The sequence below is a fragment of the Sparus aurata genome, chromosome 15, assembly GCF_900880675.1.
Source record: "Sparus aurata chromosome 15, fSpaAur1.1, whole genome shotgun sequence".
In the NCBI taxonomy this organism is placed as follows: Eukaryota; Metazoa; Chordata; class Actinopteri; order Spariformes; family Sparidae; genus Sparus; species Sparus aurata.
Genome location: NC_044201.1, coordinates 21,330,131 through 21,357,341, shown reverse-complemented (window position 1 = coordinate 21,357,341; position 27,211 = coordinate 21,330,131). Strand labels below are relative to the sequence as shown.

General features: G+C 39.6%; 1 protein-coding gene across 6 annotated transcripts in view; it reads right to left on the bottom strand.

Annotated features, from left to right (window-relative positions):
• The window catches only part of LOC115596728 (equilibrative nucleoside transporter 1-like), a 41,201-nt gene that overhangs the window by 10,472 nt on the left and 3,518 nt on the right, over positions 1-27,211 (bottom strand). Inside the window, exons 1-6 of one of the 6 annotated variants that reach the window (XM_030442107.1) lie at positions 14,131-14,205; positions 11,518-11,624; positions 3,762-3,852; positions 3,552-3,633; positions 2,006-2,187; positions 904-1,043 (exon numbers count right to left, since the gene is read on the bottom strand). In XM_030442107.1, coding sequence (XP_030297967.1) covers positions 904-1,043; positions 2,006-2,187; positions 3,552-3,633; positions 3,762-3,790 — 433 coding nt within the window. In that variant the 5' untranslated portion in view covers positions 3,791-3,852; positions 11,518-11,624; positions 14,131-14,205. Of the gene's footprint in view, positions 1-903; positions 1,044-2,005; positions 2,188-3,551; positions 3,634-3,761; positions 3,853-4,479; positions 4,624-5,006; positions 5,029-5,144; positions 5,312-11,517; positions 11,625-14,130; positions 14,284-27,211 lie in introns of those variants that run through there. The other 5 variants (XM_030442109.1, XM_030442104.1, XM_030442110.1 and 2 more) reach the window with 5 other exon arrangements.

The following is a 27,211-nucleotide window of genomic DNA, read 5'->3' as shown; positions in this document are numbered from 1 at the left end:
TCAACTCTAAAATTGAAACACCTCATCAAACAGTTTCAACAGAAACAGAACATCACAACCTTCATGAAAGCAGCCTTAATTGCAGGCCTGTTGTATTCGACTGCATCAGTTTTGGCCAGGTGTAACTAATAACGTGGCAACTGAATGTAAATCAACAACATGTCAAGATTAATTACAAAGATCTTAATATAAAGTGTTACTTGGAATTGCTTTATTTACATAATCAGTACATAATCTATCTCTTTTTACAGTTTTCTTTTTACAGAAAACATGAAGCACTGATGATAAAACTATTCCAGCACACAATGTAAGAAATGTAGACGATCATCTTGACTTGTGCATACCTGAGTGTACGTGTAACTAAGCCGTTTATCCAAGGAGTGTCACAGAGAACCTCCACATAAAAGGGTGCCTGGTATTGCTGTACTCGGAACAGCTTGGCAGGAATTTCAAAAATTTAATTCAGTTTCCTTGTGTAACAGAGCCCTCACATGGGTGAAATGTATTGGTATAAAAATGCCGACACGTGTGGATGAGAGCAGTACAACAGTACAGAGAAAAAACCTGTTACAGGTTGAATGCTCCTGCCAGCTGCTACCACAACCAAAAATGTGTCCACTAAAAATGACATTAAACAGGACTGATACATCACTACTGATTAGTTAGAGCAAAACACATCAAAACAAACCCAACTCATTAGACAAAACCAGCTAAAAACAGCAACGACAATTCGGCTGTCGGCTTCATTTTCGCTGCACACACCCATGGTCAAACGCTCAAGGTGTTCTACTTGTGTTTCTCCATTTAATTTTGTTTACCTTTTGATTTTACATTCTGAATGACTTCCCTCACTTTGACATCTAAATATAATGAAACAACATAGTTTTACATTTAGAAACTCACAGTTGATGCAGATAATTTTGATCATTGTGATGGTGAAGAAGGGCAGTGGGGCTACATCAACCTTGACAAGAATTGCAGTTATCAGGAAAACCACGAAGATGACTGTCAGGCTGCCAGATATCCGCAGCTTCTGAGGAATCCTGAGTCACACAAAGAAAACAGAAAGAGAAATTAAATATAATTTTTTTTTAAATGTTGGGCTGAGTCCAATTAGTGAAAACAGATGTTCAAAGTAAATGTGAATATCATGTTCAAGGAAGGTTCAAAGAAAGAAAGTTAAAGTTGACAGAAAGAAAATAGTGGGTACTACGCAAGAGTTGAATTATGATTCACTTTTCAACAGAAACAATAGAAAAACATTTTCCAATAATGAGGTAAGAGGGTGAAGTTGAGATCCTCCCAACAGAAATGGGAACATAGAGGGTGTTGGGTCATTTCATAATGAGCAGTGCCTTGTTCTTCAAAAGAGGAAATGCTAAAATAATAGAAAACTTGAGGAAGCGAGGGAAAGCAGAAGAAAAGAATAGAGAGTTTGGAAGAGATGCAGGGAGAGGTAGAGACATAGATGGGGGGAAGTCGAGAACATAAATAGCATTCCTGGGTGTGTTTGTGCAGGGGAAGAGTTGGCCGTGGTCAGGGTCCACCCCAGATCTCTCTCAATCCGACTATAATTAAAGCAAACATGCTGGAGGCATACAGACATACGTTCACATAAGAGGATTATGTTACCTGCAGTGGCACAGGGTGGCCAGGGGGCGCAGATAAGCAGAGGGTAGGCAGAAAGAGCGGGAAAGTCAAGGTGTAGAATTTGCCTCGAAAGAGTTGAATGTGATGTTTTGTCTTTATAAAACATTTACTCAAATTCAGTTCTACTAATCTACTCAAAATACTCCAGCATATATTGTGTCAAAAGGACACCAAAGCATCTTAAGACCGAGACATATGTTCTTACTGTGGTCCCTTCAATTCCGATTGCTCACTTGCCCATTATGCAAACACTGTATAAAATTTGCCCTATGGGATTTAACTCAGTGCTTCCTGTAGGTAGACAAGTGTTCATACTAATGAATAAATGTGTGTCCGTGTGGAGCAGGGTGGATACCTCTGGTGTATGAAGGAGTTGAGGCAAGTGAAGATGAGCAGAGGCACCATGGCACAAAGTGTCATCACGTTGTTGAACTTTGACTCCAGCACATTGCGAGTGTCAACGCCCACCAAAGTCCCATTTGCCGTGTGATTGGAGGCGAAGTCTTCGGTCGGGTCCCTTAGTCTACTTGTGAAGTACTAAAGAAAAGGATTGAAGAAAATGCACATTTGTTATGATGGTTGCCAACTCAACAGTTGAATTAACCGAATGACTGATTAATGAATATGGAGTTTGTACTGTATGAATTTAAATTGCAGAGATGTAAACAGCAAATAGTGTGTTTCATCACATAGAACTTTATTTTTCTTTGACATTTCAGGGAAATAATCAAATGCAACTGAGTGACTGTTAAACATAGTACAGGGAAAATTTAACTGGTTATGAAACGGCCTCAATTTAATATTGATCCTTCTAGACCATCAGCAACAAGATTGGCTTATAGTTTACTAATTTGGATAAGTCATAAAATAGCAATTTTTAATGGTGGGGTTCTTAGGATGGAGGACGAGTCTCACAGGTTAAGGAAAAGAAGCTGTTCTGTAGTCTAGTGTTACAATACAGCACTAAAATAAAGTGAACTATGTTTCACTGCAGTAGTTTTTCAGACTGTAGTCTGGTCACAAGTTCCCTTTAATAGCTTAAAAGAAATCAGGGGATAAAGAAGGGACAGTCACCCGAATGAAACATTGTTAGTGCTTCAATGAGGCACACATTTTACTAAAAAATGGTTGAATTTACAAAAAAATCATTATAAAATCTTAAAAAGCAATGCATTTCAAGCTAGCCTGAACAGCTTGCACATTTATAGATTATGGCCTGTATTTCTGGACAATGTTGTAAAAAGTTTCCAGAGGTAATACTTGAGTAAAATTTATCATATCGTGCTAAAACATTACATTGGTAAAAGTGAGTCACCCATACTCATAGTATTTGAGTAAAAGTCCAAAGAATTGTACCTAAGTACTATAATTGAGTAAATTAACTTAGGTACATTCCATCACTGGATGTTCTCCGGACCATGTCTTTAAAGTGCATCTTATATCAAATTGGTTTTCCAGCTTTTCTTTGTCAAAATAAAATGAGCTCTATAAGCTATGTGAGCTTTAACAAAAGTCCTCCCTTGGGTTGGGTCAGAATAAACTCCCACTGGATAATGAAACTGAAATTCCACATTTTAAGAAGTTAACCCCTTAAAGCTCAAAAAGAATGGCTGGAGATTAGAGAGGCTAAACCGCTGCCATGATAATCCACCTGGCTGGACTCAGGTCAGCCATCCTGAGTGAAACCAGGTGGTTTTGGGAGAAAATGTAAATAAACAATCTTTGTTTTCTCTGACTGAGGTGAACTTCCTCTAAGTGGAGCCAAAGCTATTAATTAACTTGTCCCTCACCACAAGGCCACCAACAGGGCTCTTCCTGCCACTTCTATCCCTCTGTTGTTCCTTGGATTAACTGCATTTGGCAGACAGATTGCAACTTTCTTAAAATGTTACTCAGTTTACCATTGTTGCCGTCATGAAGAAATTCCACGGTAAGAGGGTTCCCAAGCCAAGGATGAAGAAAATGATCCATACTGCATTGTATCTGGGAACAAGAAAAGAGGAAGTTCACATTAATGAAGTCATTCAACTTAATGTCAACAGTTTATTCACTGGAAACCATCCAAATCTCTTTTTGTTGATACAGTAACTAAAACAGATAGCTCCTCTTACTTGTCCCGAGGTGCGTTGATGGCCGTCATGGTTCTCGTCAGACTGTCGGAGTCACGTGCTCAGTCAGGAGTTAATCAGGGTGGCACCAGGTCTGAAGTGAACAGATAAGAAATACATGTGCCAAAAAATTAAAAACATTCAGAGTTTGTCATCAGCAGCCATGCGTCTCTCCTGTCTAAATTTAGATATTTGAATGAGCAACTTCATTAATGGGCCAACAAAGCAAATAAAAAAATCAGCTGCTTTAGTGAAATGAAACAACTAACCTTTTAAACTAACACTGTCAGGCTTAGTTTAAAATCAGCTCCAAATTCACAAGTAAACTTCATGTGCAAGACAGACAAAGTTGACAACTTGGCACTGTCTATGTCATAAAACCTATGTCTAACCTAAAACCCTGCCTTCTTTTCATGTTATGAACATGTCTTAGTGATTAAAGAGAGCAACAAAACAACCGCAGAGAACAATGAAGGGTTAAACACACACTGAGGTCACACTCTGATAACAAAATTCAAAGAAGAGAGCCGCTTTCTGGTTGTTGTATAACAGTTGTGAAATTCACTAGATACACCTCACATCAGTCAGAAACACACTCATTACCTCGCAAAGCATATCATGTCTTAAATATGCTTAAATGCATAAAATGATGCAAAAGTATGACAATTTGACAATGCCCTCTTAGCATTTAAAGAAAACCATGATGTGTAAGTTTACTTACAGCTGAGTTCAATCAGGCTCCTCTTTCCACTGGTCAAATGCAACTAACGCAAAGGCCAACCAAGCTCTGCATGCTTCACTATATACCATGCAGAGGTTTCATAGGTTGACACCCAACTGTCTGCTGCTGCCAATTGGACCTGCCCTCTTTGCATCTCGGTGTCCATCCCACCCTCTTCCCTTCACCTCAAACTCCCCTTTCTCCTCACAACCCTTCATGCACATTTTTGCATTTACATTCCAAGCATATGTGTGATAGTCTTTGGCACATACTGTGCAGAACAACTCCTTGATTTCTTAACATTTTAAGCAAATAGTAAATGGAGCAACATTTAAGGTTGCAGCAAACTGAACAACTAAGAAGAGAACATGACAAAACATCTTTATATATCATTCCACAATGTTCTTGAATCTCATGCTTTTGCATATCCATCTGTTCCACTCTCTTACTTTCAATCTCTACACCCACGCCTTCTTAATTTCTCCCTCCATTTCCCTCCCGTTTCCCACTGCCTACTAATTTCTCACATCATTTCATCCACTGTTCCTCTTCAGTGCCTCTATCGTTCATCTATCATCTATGTTCTTCTCCTTTGCTCGCCTGGCCTTTATTGTGCAACTCAAATTTTCTTGTCCTACTTTCACCATTGTCCTTTTATTATCTACCATCACTTCTCTGTCAATTTGTTTCTGCTCTCATCTCCACTCTTGACTTCTCCCTCCACTTCTCTTGTCCTAGCATCTTTTCCACAGGATCTGATGGAAGACATGTGCTCAGATGGCTGTGTGACACCTTCTCCAAACAGTACAAGTTCTCTTGAAGACACCCCCTCCTTAAAAAACACAGAGCAATTTGGCATCAAATCAAGCTAAACAACACAAGGCAAAGTTTAGGCTGTCCCAGTAAATCCATGGATCATGAACACTTGGATGCAACAGCTCTAAATAAAATGTAATGATTGATTGTCCACAAATTTCTTTTGGACTGATAAAAGTTTTTAAAGGTGCTTTGATGAGTTTGTAACTACTGGTCATAGCACCACGAATGTATGAGTAGGTTTCCACTTTGTTCGTTTTCACCAGGAAACACGCAATGGTTTCATAACAATCCACACTTGGCGCCATGAAATGTGGCAATGCTTCAGCAAACATAGAGAAGAGGACTGCTGTTTAGATGGATGTAAACAATCAAGATTTCAAACTTTTCAGAAAAATCAGCTTTGGAAATGTTTCATGAGGAAGGACATGCATTCAACATGTTTACAGTTTGCATTTAACTGCATGATGCCTCCTGATCCCTTCATAAGTAAAAGCTGAGACCGGCATGTATGATTAGATTAATCCACAGTTGAATAGATTGTTGTTGCTGCTGCTGACTAACATAACATGACCAATCCCAGGTTTGATCTGGCTGGTCATGAGTGTGCTTTCAGCAAGGACAGAGACTGCTCTATATGAATGTGGCCACACACACACACACACACACACACACAAACACACACACTATAGCCCACCAAGTCTCATGTATCTAAACTACACCGCTATAGCGTCTAACTCTGAGAAACAGTCTCATGAGAAAGGTCTGTATGGCATGCAAGGTAAGACTGACATGGGACTTTATTTGGTAAACAACAAGTCCATTTGTGTGACAAGGCACTGTGGGAATGACTACTATAACATGACAGATCCATCAACAAAGCCAACATATTGACAGATATAAACCTGTCTCTATACAAAAACGAGTAAGGGATATTAGGATATTTGGTTGTTCCACTTGATTGGTTATTCTGTGACAAGTGAAGTTTTATTTTGTGTGTTGTGAATATTTTTGCTCCCTAAAAATAATGCCACACATTTGATTTGAATTTTATTGTATATTCATGCACATGCATATATGCACCCATATCCCAATATCCTTAACTAATTTTGAGTGGTGTAAGTGGTATATGTTTTTATTTCGGCCAATAGGCAACAGGAAGTTGCAAGAAACAAAATAAAAATTATAAATCTAAGATCAACCAGATGTGTCAATCACAGTTACTGTGGCTTTACAATAAATACACATAACCCGTTTGTAATCTGTAACTATTGCTTGCTTTAATTTTCTTTTGAATGCAATTTCATTAGATCTTTTACTATTTTTTGTTGCTCATTTTTATTTGGTTTTATTTTGAATGTGTTTCTAGGCCCCTGTAAAGCACTTTAAATTGCCCTTTGGCTGAATGCTGTTATATAACTACACTTGCCTAAAACCTGAACCAACTTTCTCAGGTGGAACATACTGTAACGTGAACTAATGTGTGCTGAAAATAATATGTCCAATGTCAATATTGGCATTCAGTTGGTGGTTTAATTGCCAGAAGAACTTCTAAACTCAAGTAGCTTCCGGTATCCAACTCACCCTGTGTTTCTTATGTCCTCCTTTCCGCCCTCCCACTGGCTGTCATGACAGTCAAATCCTGCAGCATACTCAAAAATGTATCATAGCCGATGGCATTACAGTCACAGTTTAAAAACACATTGGCTCAGTCATGGCCCAGATTCCTGTAAGTACGCCTCTCTAAACCTAACGTGTCATGAAAACGCGCCAGCTGGCATTAGCTCTCTGGTGTTGGTATGGTGCCCACCACTCACACTGTCACACAGGCACTTTGTAGTCTGTAGAGTGGTACAAAACTCCAGATTGGCATTAATCTTTACTTTAACTAGCTGGCCTCTCAGCGACACCCAACTCCAACAATCGGCCAGTGTTTCCAATTAATTAAATGGACCCACAATGCAGTTTGAGGTCTTTCCCCCTCTTTTTTAAGTTATCATTATTGAACCAGTTATCATGCGGTACTTAATACTGCTCTTTTAATTCAGATACCTGAATAAAGAGGAGTTGGTTTTTGACCAGTTCCTTGACATCAACAAGCAGGTGTCAACAGACATGCATTTGCGGGTTGGGTACTGATGGGGAATGTATTCCTATTTTACTACTCCATGCAAGTCTTTTTAAGAAAGAAATGAATATGCAAATTGCCTTTCACCATGATCAATGCTATAACTTGCACTGCCCACTACCTTCCCCTGGCCTGTAAGGCCACATCAGATTATGTGAAATAAATGGCAACCTTCCAGGACAACCTCAACGAACTACAACTGTGCCTCCAACACAGTTCAAACCAGACTGCAGCAATAAGACCAGCAGCCACAACATTGGGACTGAGACTTGAAGGTTAGTTGTAATATTTACAGCAATCTGATGCCAACACTAGCATCTCTCTAATGTTTGGTTCTCTTCACCATGAAGACCTTCAGACACATCAAGGATGCGGGATCCCTGGGTTCTTCCTGTCTTGACTCTACCAAGATCTTGATTACTCCCTCGGACTTGAAGCCTTCATCATCCATCATGAGGAGGACGGGAACAAGGGGGGCAAAGTGACCTGCCAAGGAAGGCGCAGTGGAAGATTTGCAAGACATGAAAATGCTTTTTTTGTTTGTTTTTCTCAGAGTGGAATATACATTTTTGTTGGGTCTTAGACTGATGGTGTTCGTTGGTTTGAGGTTCTGTAGTTTCAAATAAAGGAGAATCTGAGGCACTATTCCAATGAATTCCAATGCCTTCATTCAAATGGCATGTTAAAACATGACTTCGGCCAAGATGGCTTCCGTAGGGGGATTTGTGCATACAATGCTAAACCCATGGTTACCATTGTGGTTTTAACTCAAGTCTATGAGTGCCTTACACTCTCTGCTGTATGCAACATTTCAGGATTGTATTTTTCTTTTCTGTAAATTGTAGGTTGACAGTCCTTAGATCAGTGGCCTGATATCATCTAGAAGGTATCATGGGTGCCTTCACCTTTTGGGGACCACACGCAGTCTTAATATTTCATGTAGAGCTGCAATAGTTTGAGTGGTTGACAGTTAATATAATATACTGAAGATATTACAAGTTTGGCAATTAAATCTCTGCCTTTCTGCTGAACCACCAACTAGCAGGTCAAAGTGTCTGCACTGTGTTGGATGAAGGGGAGGGTGAGAACTGACATATTAGGCTATCCCAGAGAAGCCAATTGCTGCAAATCTCATGTTTAACGGAGATGACAATCGATCTGCAACGGTACTCGGGCTTACAACTGGAATATAAGTGACAGGGATCGAAGTGTTCAAGGAAGTGGATATAAGAAACGTAAAGAAAACTGGAGGACAAAAACATTTAAATATTTTTTCTCTTATATCTTCAGTATGGGTACATTTTTATAGAAAAGGATAGGAGTGCATTTTTCTTGTTTCACCAGCATACCTCTCTAACAGGGTCGCCTTTATTCCCAGGCTAACACACGGAATAGTTTGATGCTGGTCATATGATGAGGCAAAGGAAGAATAACCCCTTTCCTCTAGGTAATTTCCCAGTACTTATAGCGGGCGGATACTCTTACCAAAGTCAAAATAATTTTTATCATAACAGACAACAGGGAGGTAGTTCTTTTTACGCCATCACTGAAGTCTTTTAAAACGTACAAAACTTCGAAATGTAACTATGAATGCAGCATAGCCAGTTTATCTACCGAGGCCCTCCGGATGTAAAAACCTGCTGGTTTCCATTCAAGCAATCTAATTAGAGATCATTTTCACAAATGAGATACAACCTAAGCACAATTAGCTGCATTTAATTGGCTGGTTGCTGGACTCATAATTGAATTTCTCACATCAGTACTTGCAGAGTATTGTGTACACAAAACATTAGTATTAAGGGCGCTTGATTTTTCTTAACATCAATTCAACATGTCAAACAGATTCAACGTACTCTGCACTTTCCACACAAAAACTTGTGCATGGTACCTTCTTCAGTGCTCATATGCCGCACAGGACATTTTTCTTAAAATCTGTAATGCTAAATCTAAAGAGACAGCATGCACAACTACGGTGTAAATAATAACAGACAGGAGATTTATTGTAACACTGCACTGGAAACAACCAATCTCTGGTCAGTGGGTTCAAATGGCAACAAGGCATTGGAGGACTTAGACGCCACATGATCTAAAAACGCTTCCTATGCACAACTCATAAAACTCCTAACTGATGATTCATGTGCCGCTCACATCTGTGCCTGACAACCAAGGCTCCGATTTCACACCAACACCAACACACACACACAAAATGCAGCTTGCTCAACAGCCTGGGCTGAGAACATCCAAGGATACTTTATAGTTATGTTGCAGTACATTGACTTTTACAACCCTGATTCTCATTTCACACTGCTCTTCTTTCAAGGACAGCAATACTGACCCTATCATCAGTCTGCCAGATGAAAACAGATTACAAATTTCATTACAAGTCCAACAAAAGAGAGACTGTAGGCCAATCTTAAAAAAAAAAGATGCAAGATTCTCCAAATATTAAATCCCCTAGCAAAGCCTGAAATGGTTTTTGAATTTATCAAGAGAGAATAATGAGCAGCAGGATTAAAACTACCACGCTGGATTCATGCCTCTGATGTAGTAATGAAATTATGGTGGATTTGCCGTGCTCAACATTATCAAGCGTTGTTAGGAAATCACGACATGCCTGAAGTGAGATATACATTTGATATTAGACAACAGTGGGGAGCTTTGAACTGGAGCTTGTTATGGAGCCTCTGCATGTAGACTTTGCAACACCCTGACGCTGAAATATAAATCCAGATTAACCATTGAAAGTGCACATTATAAACTACTTGTTTATAATGTAAATCAGCTTAAAGCAAACTGCGCATTTCAGTCTGCATTATAATTATATTAATATGTCCAGTGAACAACAGAAATTGTGCATCTATACCTGCAAGCACAAGTTAACAATCACTAATCTAATCACATTTTGGGTCAGCTTTTGAACAAAAGTAGGACACGTATTGTCGACATGACTTTAGATAGTATTTGCAGCCAATCACCCTGGCAGCAAATGTTACGTTACCTAAGCATTTAACTTCCCATCACATTCACGCACTGTGGTTGATGGGAAGCCGATCTCACAGTCAGCAGCCGTCCCTTCAAACAGCTTGTCCACACAGGCCTTTAATGTCAGCCAATGGCTTTTCATGAGTGGCCAAATTAAATCCTATTGACAGAAAAATAAATAAATAAATAAAGATAAAACGACTCCTAAATTCGAAAAGCTCATTTCAGGGAACAGAAGGACTCCGACAGGAGTCCAAATACATGTTCACCTTATAATTTCTGCATGGACCGAGGCATTTGTGTATTCAGGGACAAACCAGGCAGCCTAGGTAACACTGTTGTGGTCTTAATGCTCTGTTTGAGAAAGACAAATAGAGACCAATACAATTAATTCAAACAAACCTCCAAAAACACCAACTGGTCTTTTATATTCTGGGAAACTGGGGTCAAAATCCAATCAAAACACAAAATCTAACTTGGCACATGTCACTGGTGTCACTAAGGCCTCTGCAAATTCGTTAATCATCAAGAGATGATACTACATTGATATTTCACAAATTTCAAATTCCCAATGAAAATGTTCTCACTTTAAATGAGACATTTGAATTTTTTTTCTTACTGGAAAAAGTGGCACAACCTGTAGATATCATGATGGTCAACTGGATTAGTTTTACTTTAAACAATTATTATTGTCTCATCCACTTTAAACAGGAAGCATTGTGGCACCAATACCATCACAAAACATCTGATCTTTTTTGAGAAAGCACAAACAAGTCAATAAAAACAGGGTGCAGCTTCACTCCAAACAATACCAGCTTCCACTCGATCACATCTAATGAATTCTTTACCTTTGATTCCTGCTTGTTACTAAACTTCCAGACATACAGGGGAGAGCGTCATGCTTTTGTAAATCTGGGATGTAATCAGGCTAACACAAATAAGGGCAGGAAACAATAGCACAGAGACAGGAAAAGAGACTTTCGTGGGACTCTAATTACAGCAGCCTCAGGGTAAATCCTAGGAGAAAACTCTGGAAAGAAAAAAATCTTTCATGCCAAACGAGGGAGGGAGCATTAAAGGTCTCCAAATCTATTGTCTTCACCCTGACCCACCCATTTACGCTGGAACAATCTCCCGCCACTGGAACAAAGCCCATCTCCAGCTGCCTGTCTTTTTAGTTGGTTCAAGTGGCTGATGATGAACCGGCAACTCCACTTATCTGCATGACAAAAAAAACAGTCAGCACTGATGGGTTTAAATGAGTGAGACTAGAGGAATCATGAGTCAGTTAAGCCTAATCTTATCTTCCAAAGATGATAATTGTTATTTTGCCAGCGTCAGCACCAGTCACCTCAGACAACATATGGGGAAACTTAGCTCCCACTCTTTTAAAACAGATGTTCCTGTGCCCCAGGGGTGGGTCGATGCTGCTGTCCCATCAGCTGTCGAGTCGGAAACAAAGCCACCATTCTGGTGTGCTCTTCTCCTTGCTTCAGGGTCAGCAGAGTCACAAATAGCACAGACACGTGTGAGATGGAGCCGAGCCAGGAAAACACTAACTCACTCTAAGTCAGAGAGATCCCTCATCATTGAGAGGAGTTAAAGTAAGCCTGTAATAAATGTTACAAGACTACTACAAAAATATCATCTGAAACCATTAAAATACGATGCAACCTGAATGACAAAAGTTAACACCATACCATCACAGGTATTGTCATTGTAAATAAGTCACTACTCAGGACTGCCAGTACACTTAACCCTCTCATTTGGAAGACATTTTTAACTATTTATGTTGGAGAACCATATCCCAATCACCAGGTAGTGCAAACCCAAAGCATTGTCCTTAATTTTGTTTAAATAATATCTTTGGATCTCTGTCATTTTGAGATATGGCATCAGAAAATTAAAAATGGCGGAAGGAAGACGAGATGCACAGAGTACCTTAAATCCTCTTATGTTCAGATAAGCGGACAGGTAAAACAAAACAAAAAACAACAGTGTGACGACTAAACAATGTTTGGTTAAAGATTTTGCACAACCAAATTGGTTGCACCCTGGAGGCCCATATTAAACAGCAAGATTAAATGTCCTCAGATTTGTGTTAAACATAGTTCAATAGGAGATCAGATTGCTGATAAAATACACCAATTTGAAAATGTGTTACTTTGGCTCTGATGCGGCATCCTCTGTCACAATGTCCAGCCCACAACACTTTCTGACTGGTAACAGTCTAAATGAATAGCCTTTAAACAATGAAATAATCTGAATCTGCAAAGTAACTACATTTATCAAATACAAAAAGTAGTTAGGAAGTATAAAGTATAAGAAAGAGGAAATACTAGTAAAGTAAAGTACCTCAAAATTGTCCTTTTGTTTCATCACTGATTGTTTGCAATGTTGACAAAGACATTGTTAATGCAGTGAATTAATTAACTCAAATATCAGTTTTCAGTCTCCCTGATTGCTAATAATCAGTATCGGAACATACCCTTTGGTGCATAGCGTCCACTGGGTTGGATGGATGAATTTTGACTCACAGAAAAAAAGATTAGATTAGAAAAAGATTATTTCTTAAATTTTTTTAAAACAGTTCCTGAACACCTGTCTTTAAATAGTGGATGCATGGTTCTTCCAAATACGATCTACATTTTTTCAAGTTATTGCCATGATTTCTCACTTCTTTATAAGTTAAAAAACATTTTTTTAATTAGATTGTGATTATGTGAAATATTCATGCTTGAAAGGATTAAGTTACTATAATAGCATCATAGTGACCTACATACACATATTTGACACAGATTCACCTGGCAGCAGGAATGTTAGTGTCTCCTGTCAAAACCACACATCCGTTTTGAGTCATCACCAACAAATACTCATAAAACTTTCATCAGAGTCTTTTCTTAACTTTCCCTACTGTCACATCATGTGGTGTAGACAGTGTTTCCCCCTCCCTCCATGTGCTACCAGTGAAGATTCATTAAAGCTGCCACTTAAGCACGTGTTCCCCCCTCAGTCATGATGAGCCACATGAGTTTACAAAGATTGTTATATCATTTATGTTTTATAGCGTTATAACCATTCATGGAGAGCTGACTGGTTTATCCCCATCCAAAAATCTGGCAGACAGGCCAACGTCTACTTTTATTACATCATCACAGATTCTATCCCACATTTTAATAACATTAGAATTAAATAAAAATGGGGCAAAATGTGAGGAAGTCAACCAGTCAATACAATCAGTCTTTCAGTCTCTACTCTCTTCATTTGAGCGGCTATCTGTCCACCACACTCTCGCTCTCTGTGACCTCCAGCCTGCTAGCTTGAACGGTCCCATCACCGCTATCTACCCGACCGGACGGACCACGCTTGAAGTTGGCGGTAAATTTAATTCCTCTAGTCAACAAAGGAGGCATGCTTGCTGGCGTCCAGCATCACAACACCGGTACCCCTTGCCCTCATACGTGTCTCCCGGGGACAGTTTAAGACATTAAAACGAGCCACTGACTCGTAAAAAATGAGCTAAATTACCCCACACGAGCCGAAAGGAGGCAGAATAACAGCTAAAAGAGAGTAACCGTTAACGTTGTTTTATAAGCAAACTGAGCTTTAAACGTAGGTTTTAAAGCAAAAACGAATTCGCACAGCCGCCTTTTGTCTCAGACAGAGGTGATAACAGACTGAGAGCAACATTAAATAAGTCAATAAAGCGCACTGTGATGTCCTACCTTGTCATTAAGTCAGTGAAGTCGTGTTGTGTCTGATCCAGTCTGTCTCCGCACGGCTCGTGCGAACTGCTCCAGTCTGTGCTACCTTCAGGGGATCCTTGTAAAAGACACAACCCAGCCGCGCAAAGCGAAAATAACACTATTATCTGTGCACGTTTTTAGCCTAAAATGAGATAAACACATGGATCGTGTAATAAAATTCAAGAATCTTGAATCAAGTGTTTCTTTTACACATAATCATTAACTTTCCCTTTATTGTGATATGCCATCTTAGCAAAGGAAGACAGCGTCAAAACTAGAATATAGTAGTGAGCCAAAACTCAATAAGCAGCATTTTATTAGAGAAACTAACTGACATTATATACATGCTAAATATAAAGTAGATAGACTGGTATTTTCTGGTGATTAAACAGCCCTGAACCCGGAGTTGTAGAACTTCCGATTGTATTAAAGGGTATCAACAGCTCGTCACCAGAAGAGGCGGAGGAACACTTCACAGAGGGCCTATTTTGTGAGGGGCCACATTAAATGTCATCTGCCACCCATGACTGTCTGAACCTGCAGCAGTCTGCCAACTCTCTGTCTGTTTTCTTAACCGTCTGCGGTTATGAATAATCTCGTTATTGAGATTCTCTCTGCTGATGTGGCACATGAGCGATGCAGGAAATCACCAAATAAATTATTATGATTTAGTCATAGTTAAAGTGATGCCAATGAACTATTATTAACATTACTTTGAATATTTCAATTTCAAGCTGTAGCATGTATATAATCCTCGAAAATGACTGCAATTATTAATGCCACAAATCATTCCTGTTTTGAAAAGACTTCAGCATCTGGTATTTTAAACAATGTAATCAGGGGGTCGAATGAGTACAGTAGATAAATACAGAAGGAAAAAAATGCATCAAAATCCTTTAAATCTCAATTGTTATAGTCGACATTTCTTTTCATTTTAACTAAGTATGCTTGTAAAAGTGATGGGGACAAAATTTGTAATTTCCTGTCCCCAATGTAAATGACAACTATGATAAAGAATAGGTTCACCCAAAAATGACAAATCTGTAATTTTCTACTCATACTGATGGAAAGTTGAGTGAAGTTTCGTTGTCGACAAATCAACCTTAACAATGGTTCTATACTGCTTGTCCGGCATAATCCGAGACTCCAGAAAGCCGTAAATCAAAAATCAAACAGTTGAGCTCGTGTATAGAGGATGTGTGTGAAGTAGCTCTTAGCTTAGCAGCTACGATGAAGACTGCAATGTGGATTTCAATGTGAAAAAAGGCGTAGATAACAACTCAAGGCTTCAGGAAAACCTGTATGGAGCCATTTTACGTTTGTTTGTTTGCTGCAAGCTCAAGAAACAACAAAACTTCATCTGACTCTCTATCCACCGGCATGAGGGTCAGTAGTGAATTATAATTTTTGGGCGAACTTATCCTTTAACACAGGATAGTAACATGGCAAAATATCTGACAGAAAACATCTTCATATCATCTAATGGTAAACACCATATCACAAAGTCCTGTGAGGTGATAATGTTTATAGTCTGTCTTTATAAGGAGGCACACTGGCTGTCTGCTTGACTTTGCGCTGTTTGTGGGACAAACCTACAGAAACGGAAACTGCTGCAATCAACTTGCTGATCTGAGTCAAACTACACAGCACATTTCCTCTCTTTCTAGAGTAACACAAAAACACCACAATTAAAAACACTCTTGCTGCGGCAGTTTGCATCAAATTAGGCTAAACAACTTGCTAGAAAATTATGGGTTGCCCATGCTCTTTTTTATTGTTTACCCCAAAGTTGCACGAGAAGAAGTGATGAACAGATTCACTGATTCACAGTAAAACACTCTCGTTTGTGTGTATAAATAAAAAGAAATGAAGGGAGCTGTGACGTGAATCAGGCGATCTCCGCACCACTCAGACTTAACCACAGTGTTTTATTAAATGCAAAGACAGCGCATGTGTCCCTGAAGGTCAAAGCTGACTGTGTTCAACAGTCTGAACACAAAACAACACAAGGATAAGAAGGAGAGGGTGTGCCTGAGTTAAACGTGTCTAACTCTAATGAAAGCAAGAGTTTTCCATGAACAAAAAGCAATTAGAAATATAATCTTATTGTCCTTTAAATGGCTGACCTCAGGGGGAAAAAGTGTAATTAATTGATGCTATTATGGAGCACAATGTCTGCTATATGTCTGCCAAAGGAAAAACACATAACAATCCTCTCTTCGACTGCTTTTAGAGTACAGCTTGTTTTCTGAAGTGTCTGTGAGATCTGACACCAACGTATAATTTCATCATAACAGTTGGGCCTGTCTGAACCGCCGTGCCGAGGCGTTGTTTACGGCCTGTTTTTGTGCTGCATGTGAGTCTGGACAAACTAAGAGTTGGTCTCTTCTGTTTGCTCATATAGCCGTGGTAGGTTCGCAGTCATCCACACCCTGTCTCTCCCCCCCCTGTCTAAAAAAAGCCCGCTGTGGTTATGGACAGAAACCATGTGTGAAGAAGCCGAGGAGCTGAGGACTGAGGGACTACTGTCTCTCTCTGCTGGTGTGAAGACACAAAACTACACTTTATTTCAATCAGTGGGCATACAAATCTCTTTATTTCCTGTAGCAGAATATGTCTCTCTGTGTCTCTCTCTCCTCTCTGCGTTCCTCTGAGGCTTGTTTTCTGGCTTGTGTAGCCAAAGGGGAAAATCGGTCAGAAGCCTCTCAGTGCAGCCTTGACCGGGTTTTTCCACGCAAAATGAAAACAGGAGAAGAAAGAGAGAAAGTGCCAAAACAGGAACAAGGAAAAAAAGAGAGCGGATGGTTTCTACGAAACTGAATGGAAAGACATTCATGGACAAATGAGAAATCTGAATGGAAATGAGAAGAATGCAAAAATATGCGTGCAGATAATAAAGAGCGAAACAACTGCCAAAACAGTCTCAACTGTCGCGTGACAGGTGCTTTGAGGTCGCTGAGGCCACTAACTGACTTCTATGAGGCACCTGTGTGAAAATTTATCTGTAAGGCTGGAATTCACATACGTCTTCAGTGGCCACTTGTGATGCGATCTCCCTCTCCCACTCTACATCAACGCAAATAAACAAGTACATCAATGGAACAGACGGACACGAGGTTTATTAAAACAACCTCAACATGTATGACATTTGCCGGATAAATAAGAAGGCCAAAATAATAAAAAAATTGGTTGCAGGTAACGTTTCACAAGGTTTGTAAAGTTTCTCCACATTCACCAACTAACAAAATTGAGCACTTTTTAAAGGGAGTCTGGGGACTTTCTCCATGGGCATCAAAGAAGTTGCCTAAATTTGTGGTATTTGTAGAATTTGACATGTTTACCTTCAACAAATAATGTCTTCTTACTTGTATTTATTATTGATGATGAAATCAATTGAAAAAGTGTGTTCAAGCAGCTGCACTTGAAACACAGAAGCAGACGGGCTGGTACAGTGGTGCCACAACAAATTGACGCTTTTTACAACGGACGAAAAAATTTACTGCATTGTACTTAATGCCGAATTTACAAGAGAACATGATTGATTTTGAATTTGTCATAGCAAGGGTTCACAAAATGTATAAAGTTTGTCCTAACTTAACAGCTCATAAAATGTAATGATTTTTAAAGGGAGTCTGGGGACTTTCTCCATGGTGTTAAAGAAGTTGCCAATGTTGGTTATTGTAAACTGTATTTGTAAAATTTGACACGTTTGCCGACATCAGAATATTAATTCTTTCATACATTCAGTGTAAATCTTCAATGGAAACTGTGTTCAAGCAGCTGCACGTTAGAAAGACAAGCTGGTACAGTGGTGCTCTGACAAACTGAAGAAAAAAAAAACACACTAATGTATTTAATTTAATGCCGAATTTACAAGAGGGCAGGATTCATTTTGAAATTGTCATTGCAAAGTTTTGCAAAGTGTCTTAAGCTTCTCCATACTCAGCAACCCTTTAAATCATGCAATTCGTAAAGGAGTCTGGGGATTTTGCCGTAGGTTGAATCGGACAGTGGATCCATTCTTTCCGTTGTTGTGGCTTCTTCTTGTTGTTCCGCAGAGGACCTTAGCTAAGTAGGTGGTCCTTCAGTGTGACCCAGGACACGCATGCATACACACAGCTAACAGAATGTGGTCTTACACGACCCAGTTCACCTCTGAGTGTGATCTCAATGAGCGGATCTCAAATGCATCCTCACACCTGTACTTAGACAGGTACAGCCTCTGCCTGTAACTGTGCGCCAAATCAATCCGATTGAAAACATGTACTGTATCTCCCCATAGTAGCTTGAAACACATTGTCAAGAAGAACCCAGAGGAACATTCAAGAGGTCACTGAATGTTCCTTTATGTTGCACGGTTGTAGACATTTTCTATTGTCAGATGAAGATCTTATGTCATCAAGTCCTTCACTTCCTGCTGACCCCGGACAGTTCCCTCTCATGCCATTTTTAGAACGGACGTTTATTATGAGCAAATAAACATCAATCGTGTCTAATTCGAGAATATCCTGTGAAGTTTGTGGTATAAGAGGCGAGTGTAGGGAGAGGAGGAGGCCATGCCATGAATGGGCTGGAAGTGGCTTTCTGACCACATACTGAGATTTAAGAGGACAGAGGTAGAAAAAGGAATTCCAATGGATGGCCTCTTCAACCCCTAAACGGCTCAGGAGACACAGAGAGAGTGATGTAAATCCCGTTTGGGATTAAGAAATCTGGGGCCTGGCTCCGTTTTCGGAGGATTAAGGCTCGGGTTGAAGCGATGAAGACAGGCAAACAAAGAAAAAGTCCTCAGGGAGGTCTGCGAGGGTGAAATCCCTCCTCATCTTTACCTTAGTAGCCCCTTCTTCAAATTCCCAACAGAGTGTGAGAGGTCCGCGAGGTTCACACACGAGTATGAAATCCCTGTCACGATGGATGATCCACAAATCCACAAAACATTCCTCTCAATCCAGTGGTGCATTTAGGGACAAGAGTTAAGTATGAGGCAGCCCATTATGGGATTCACGTCGTTAACTTGAGTCCAGCAACTTCAAAATTGGCTTCAGTCCCAAAATTCTGCATTTGTGGTGTTCGCATTCTCGTCTGCAACCATGGAAATCACCTCAAATCCTCCAACACAGACTTTTATTTGTTGAGTTCCCCCCTTCAACCTTTACAACCCTCATTTATCAGCAATTTGGCATGTGCTCAACATTGACAAGGGGCTTAGCATTTTGGATGCAAAGTTATCTAAAAAATGAAGCAACCTTGCAAAATACATTTCAAATTTATTAGCCTATAATCTCTAGCTGAAATGTTTATCGCTCTTTGGATTTGAGATTGCATCCCTCACAGCTCTGTAAACAAAAAAGCCCGGAAGCATCTTTTATGTTTCCCTGTCTATCGGCAAACTAATTATGAACTTCAGCTGAGAGAAGCATAAACAGAACCTTGAAGAAAATTCGGCGTTCGCCATCAATCATTTTTTCTTTCACTCTTCTTCCGCTCATTAAATTTTGGAATTATTCAACATTCACGGCTCAGGCTCTGTTCGGTGTGCGAGGAGGAGGACTGTGTGAGCGGGCATTCCGTTCATTTCTGCATTCTCGAGCTGTTATGCTTGAATTCAACATGCGTATTGACAGCGCTGTCCTGATGACAGGCCCGGTGCTAAAGGTTAAATCCACACTTACTCACATGGGCAGAAAGCTGCTGTTGTCTATAGGGGTTCAAACTTTGGCCGCGTCCCAACCGGAGATCTCACAAAGGGTTATTTTTCATAATTAATTAGGAAGTTAAGGTCTCAGATAGTTCATTTAACTTCTCCGTGGCAATTTGAAACCCACTGTTAAGTCGCAAGCGTCTATTCTGTCATTCTTAATTAGATACTCAGACTGTGTGTAACCCCTGTGTGTGCAGAACAAAGCTCTGGTCAAATAAGTACTTATTACATCAGTCAAGGAGGTTTTGTTCTCACCCGTGTCTGTTGGTTTGTCAGCACGATTACACAAAAACTACTGGTCAGATATCCACGAAACCTGGATGGAGGACAGGTCTCGGGCCAGAATAGATCCAGATAAAAGGACAGATCCAATGTTTTCTCACTTTCTTTAACATAGTATGGGTTTTGCGATACTCACAATAGTTTTGTTAATAAAAAATTGAAATATACATTTTATCCTGACAATAACACACATTATGATAATATCATTTGATGAATCCAGTGAAGATGTTTGGATGTGTGGTTCTATCGCTCACACTTTTTATTTTTTTCCTCAACTTTTACTTTACGAATTTGCCAAAAAAGAGAAAAAAAACCCCACAATAATAAGATAAGATAGATTTGACTGCTAGAAATTTTTTTTTTTATTATTAGATATCGCACTATTATCTAAATCACTAAATCTGTTTTCTCTTCATTTCCATTCATTTCTAAGGGAGTAATACGAGGATCTACATTTAATTTCTAAAAAGCATATTTCAGTGGCTGGTAACTATGAGTGAGCACAATTCCACTTCTTTCTTTTTTTATCAACTTATTGTTCTTCCAACACATAACATTTTTCTTGTTGTTCACTCAAAAGAAAAGCAGCTGCACTTAAAAGTTTTGAGGATCATTTTTACTTTGTTTTGTTATTGGCCTGAAATTATGTCCAAAGCCTTTTACGGTTCACTGAAAAAGCCAAAAAAAGGTGATAACTTGTTATCATAAGCTGCTGGAAAACAGGTATTGTCCTACAAAATTGGCCAGGATCATAATGACAACCCTGCAGAAACACATTGTATTGTGCTCATCATATTTGCCGATGAATCCAAGTAAAGGACAAATGCCAGCAGCCTTGACTTGTGAATAAACACTTACGGAGGGAATTCATTTGTTTCATGATCAGTAAAATATGAAATTTTGTTAAATGTTCCTGGTTGTTATGCTGTTATCAATCATGGTACAGTCTGTACCAGCATGTGGCGTTCAGGGGTTTCAGGGGTGTGTCAGCTCATTCCTCCGCTGTACATGCACATATCACATTTACCATTCAGCGTACAGTGTGTGTGTGTGTGAGTACATGAACGTAAGTGTGCTTGCGTGCAATCAGATAAGGTTTGTTTGTGTACGTACGCCCCTGTATACATAACATCATCTGTTAAATCAATTCAGGAAATCCTAATTCCCCCGCTGACGGTCTCAGCTGTTAAAATACTTCTGCTCCTCTGTGTAAACTCAGCTCCTGAACATCTAAAGATCTTGTCTTTTTCTTTATTGATTTTTGTGTCTGTGTAAATCTGTTAAAAGATCATCCACATCAGTCCTCATCCTGGTCAATCCTTTTTATCTTATCTGAGCCTGTCAGCCATCCTGTTATCCTTCCCTGACGACGAAAATCATCAAACAGAGTTAACTGAGGGCAAGGTCTCGTTTTTTTTTAAAGATTTTGGAGCACTGCCATTACCATGTTTTCTATGGCGTGGTTATGTCCATTTGACATCCTGTTTGCCCATCTGAAATCCATTACTCAATTGTTCTCTCTCTACTCCTGCGTGAGACGGCACCGCTGATATTTTCCAGTCTTGCGATTAAACCTCGACTGTTTGCGGGGCCGCTCCTCTTGTTTGCTTGACTCTGCTGATCCTGGGGGCCATCTGTTAAAGCCATCCGATCCACAGGGACAACACTCAAGGTTATTATTGTAGAAGGAGACACACATGAAAAGAAAAATAATTAAGTGATTAACACAATGATGTTTACAACGCTTCATGAGGTTGGAGGTCAATTATCCTATGGAAGGTGGCTGACGGTTATCAGCCCTTTTTATATGGACTGCTCTTAAGTAGCTCCGAGGAAAACAGTCCTGAGTGACCCGTCACAGCCCAATTTAAATGTTGTATCTTTAATTAGTGTGAACACCCCAGATGAAACGCCATCAATCTCACTATTGACACTCACTATTTCTTTTTTTAGTCCTTTAAATAAATCTTAATAAATGTATCTGTTCTTAATTCCTCTGATATGACGTCGTCTTCTTATCATCCTTCATTTGATTTTATCTTTTATTATTATTCTTGTCCTGTTTTTATGGCTTTAATTCATTTTACCTGTAATGACTCATATCGTATTTTGATGTTTGGCCTTCTTGTTTTGACTCACCTTGGTCGAGGCTTCCTTGTGTCTGGCTTGACTGTTGAGTGTTTATTCTGTATTACTGTCTTCTTCTCTTAATCGCCTTCAACTTGTGCAAAACGCTGCTGCCCGTCTTTTAACCAACACTAACAGACGTGTGCACATCACTCCTGTTCTTAACTCCCTTCATTGGCTTCCTGTCCTTTATAGAATTGATTTTAAACTTTTAATGTTTGTTTTTAAAGCTCTTAACGGCCTCGCCCCATCGTAATTATCTGAGCTTTTAACTGTCCGTAATCCTGGTAGAGGTCTGAGGTCAACTAACCAACCATTGCTGGAAGTGCCCAGGTCAAAATATAAACACTGGGGTGACCGAGCCTTTTCTGTTGCTGCTCCCAGGCTCTGGAATAAGCTCCCCGCCGAGATGCGTGTTATTTCTGACCTGGGCCTCTTCAAATCTAGGCTAAAAACCTATTTATTTAAGATGGCTTTTAATACCCAGTAGTGTGATGACATTTTTTATCTTATTTTATCTTATTTTATCTTATTTGATTTTGCTGTATTTTATTGCTTTCACTGTTTTTATTGTTTTAATTGTTTTTATCTATTCTTTTTACTTATTACCTGCTGTAAGGCACTTTGGTACACTGAAAGGATTGTTGTAAAGGGCTGTATAAATAAAGTACATTTACATTTACATTGACATTCTTGAGTTCCCAACTTTCTAAACTCTTTTTAAAGGTGCCGTATAAATAAAGTTTATTGTTATTATTAAAGAGAAGAAAAGAGGTTATATTCCTTGTAGTTTGGCTGGGTTAACCCATATCCGTAGCTTCACGATTAAGGTGCACCCACACATTTTTCGTCCATGCTCATTAATCAAACCTAATTCTGTTCCAAAAGTATTTTCAGCAGCTGAAACCAAATCGCTCCACTGCATGTGGCCCGCACGGCACTGACAGGATTGAGATGCATGTCCCAACAACTGTGTGTGAGAAACGTGTCGCAGATCAGAGACGGGTTCAACTCCACGTTTTTACCGACCGAGATCCAACAGTAACATTATAATATCGCTATTAGAGACATTTGGATTCTTATAGAAAAAATGTAACAAGCTGATTTAAAGTCAAATGATGATTTTTATAGTTTTCGCTGTGCTGTATTTACTTTGAATGTGTTGCTGCATGGCTGCGGCGTCTTTATAGAACACAATGAAATGCGAAACCTTACTTTACACATGGAAACCTGACAGTGGTTGGTATTTACAGCAGGATTTAAATGAAGAACGATGTCCAAGGGCCTTAAGGTTACACAACTTAAAGCCTCCTTAAGATTTAGGTGAGAAAATGTTTCTTAGAAATGAAAACTTAGCTAACTCCCTCAATTTTACACATTAAAGCGTGTTTACAGGTTTTGCTGAGAACTAGTATAAAGCCTTGTGTGGCTCCAAAAGAAGCTGCGTGTAATCTGAAAAATCACCTCCTCCAAATCACCCTGTAGCAAAGATGCATTGTGGGTAATTTTGGTGCTAGAGGAAAACAGTCCACTGGTCTAGCAACGCACATTTTCTTCTTCTTTTTCAGAACCTGGCATCCACGTTACTCTCTGGTAACACCCTGAATGTGATGCAACCTCTCCTCTTCACTTGAAGCCTTATCATGCCATTGTTCTGCACAAACTTGTAGGTGCAGCTGGTTGTTGTGATGTCGTTCAGCGCACGTTAGTTTCGATCGGCTTCGCGATTAACAACAAGTTTCCTCCACGCCTGCTGTTATGACAACTGAATCATGGATGAGAAAAATCCCAAACATGAAGTGTTTTTTTTAGAGACGTAAAAAAAATAAAAACTGCTGATGACGGTAACAGATAATGAAACAGAAAGGTGAGGCAGGCCAGTGTTTGTGCATTAAGGCGGACTAATGTTGGCAAACTGTTGAGCGATTCTGAGGAAAGGATCTGCCTTCAGTACAAAGCCATTCTGTGGAAAACTTTATCAGATCACATTCAGCTTCCTGTGGAGCCACTAAAGGCTTTATTCTACCTTTTTAACATATGCAGTGTTACTACACAAGACCTGTAAACACACTTTAATGTGTAAAATTGGCGGAGACACCATTTAAGTCTGAGCTCGGGCAAATGATTAACATTATCAGTCAATAGGTTTAAATAACTATGTTTCAAATATCACAAGAAGTTACAATTTACCATCAAAAACAAAGAAAAGCAGACAAATCTTTAATCTCAGAGGCTATAAGTTGTCTTTAACCACGTCAGCCTCCAGCTACACTTTCAGGCGTCATGATCATTGAGATGGTAAGTGCTGAGCAGGTCAACCAGCTCAGCTGACTAAACTTTGTGGAAGTTCAATTGTGGTTGTCTAGAAAATGAACAGTCTAGTCAAAACAACACAGACCTCAAAAACAGTCTCTTTATGCAAGTTCTTCAAAAATGTACCAAGTCATAAGACTTAAGTGTAGTAGTAGCTTAGCAAGCAGATTCCGAATCAAAGTGCAGCAATATCTGCAGACCTGAATCAGACAAACGCACACATCGTACCTTCAACTATGACTGAAAGGGTAAGTTTTATAAAGGGAGTCACTCCTTCAAATCTTAATATTGTTGTCATTGGCCTCTTACTTAGTTGGCTTCTGCTGGAAATCCTTTCCACAGTCTTACTCAGCAGAATAAAGTCACAATTTTAGCCTTAAACTTGCTATTATCCTCTTCCAGCCTGTTCTTTTAGCTGCATCCTGACCTGTTTTACCCTTGTTCCTGCCACGCCCAAACACCTGACTGCCTCGCCCACCTGCTCACCTGTTCCCACGTACAACACGATCCCTGACAATGCACATACCGGTGCATTTGCACCTGTTCCCAGTCAGCTAGGCTTAGAGATTGGCAGGGAATTCACATCTGCCCGCCTGGTGTCTTGGACCTCTTCCTGCATGACTTCTTTCTTTGACTTCCAGGTTTCTTCCTCTCTTCTGACTCTGAATAAAGACATTATCTTATCCATATATACTTTGTTCTCAAGTTATTCTTTTGGGTAAATAGTCAAAGGCAACACCACAAACCTCTGTTAACAAGTCCCCCATATCGTCAAACTTGATTTTGACTCCATTCAGCAGCAAACTTCTGCATCACACTAAGATCACAAACCTGTAAAGCTACGATATCTTCAACAGCAGCATGAATAATCGTCAACAGTAGGATGAACAAAACGTATCATATCTGGCATTAGCTTTGACTTGTGACAAAAATGTGAGCACAGTTCCAGAGACCAGAAAAATGCGTTCCTGATTTTTCCACAAGGCTGGTGTTCAGTGCCAGTGGCGGAAACAGTGTGAACTCTAAGTGGAGAGGAGGAAAGTGAGGGTGAAGGTCAGGGTGGGGAATTCACTGACATCTAGCAGACATCCCCTACAGGAGACCAGAGTTTCCCTGAACTTAGCGATACTGTATGCTACAAACAGATATTGTAGAAAAACAAGAATCTTCACCCTTCTGTTTGTTGTATATACAAATCCCAGGTCTGTAACAATTTGTCAGACGTAATGCAGTAACTACTAAGCAAAAGTGCTAAGAGTTACATAATGTTAATTAATTGTTTTGTCTATAAAATCAATTTCCCAGAGCCCAAAGTCACGTCTTCAAATCGTCCAACAGTTCAAAAGCCAAAGACTCTTCATATACTCTCATATCTGTCAAAGAAAAGCAGCAAATCCTTACATTTAAGAAGCTGGAATCAGCAAATATTTGACAGGTTTGATGGAAAAATGATCAATTGTTGCTCTAAAACTGGATTAAACTCCAATTGCAGAAATCCCATCAGACTTATTTGCTTATTTGAATCGCTTACAAAGAGAAACTGAAAATCTGTTTAAGTGCAAAAGCTGTGAAGTCACGTTTAAAAGAGTTTTTCATAAAAAAGTAATTAAATGTCACAAACTGGGTCTCCAGGACCCCAAACAGAACATCAGGCTTAAACTTTTACACTTAACTGAAAAGTTAAAAACAATTAAATTGAACGTAGAGGATTAATCCAACATCGATGTTCTGGCCTGTCGAGGTTACACGCTCTGAATCTGGGCCAACCAGGACCAAATGGCAGTGACCCAGAACCACCACATTCCCACAGATGCTCAACAGATACACAGTAACGCGCTTGTATGACTCTGCTACAAAATCCATGCGGGCAGAATCAAGAGACCTCCCCGTTATCTGTGAAAGAGTCAAATTGTTCCTCTTGAATATGAGGTTTGACTATCAGTCAGAGCCTCTTTGTTTCACACACTTTGGCATGAAGTCATAGAGGATTAGCAGCGCTGCTCCTAAAACACTCTGTGTTCACTCTGAAGCAGTGCAGGTATAATAAAAAAAGAGACCAATAAAGCCGCTTGGAACAATGACAATATGCGGATGTTATTTAAAAGTTTCAAATGGCAAACATATGTACACATGTTTGATATTACTCTGAGGCAACATGGCGACGTCATGTAATATTATCCTGATGAAAGATGCCTTCCTTACCCCAACACATTCTTTTATTGTGAAATATATTCTGTATACATTTTTGCCAGTGTGCTGAACAAAAACCTGTATGAAAATGTGCTGATGAAAGCCAAACTGACCCTGATTTGCCTCCTCCAAGTGCAACAAACTGATAAGTGTTGAGTGTGTATGTAAGATGCTTTACTCAAGATGTAAAAACAAACCAAAGCTTATTTACTTATGGAGAGTTAATGAGACCGCATTCCAACGTGTTTAAACTAAATGGAAACTGCAGCAAGAATTATTTTCTGAACAAATATGCTCCAAAGTATGTTACCTCAGGGATTTTTTTCTTTTCAGACTACAGGAGCTCTCTCTCAAGCCAACCATCCCTTTCTCTGCCCCTCCCTCAGTCTTTGACTCCTCAGGTCATTTTACATAGGAGAGAACAAGATACTGCAGATAAACAACACA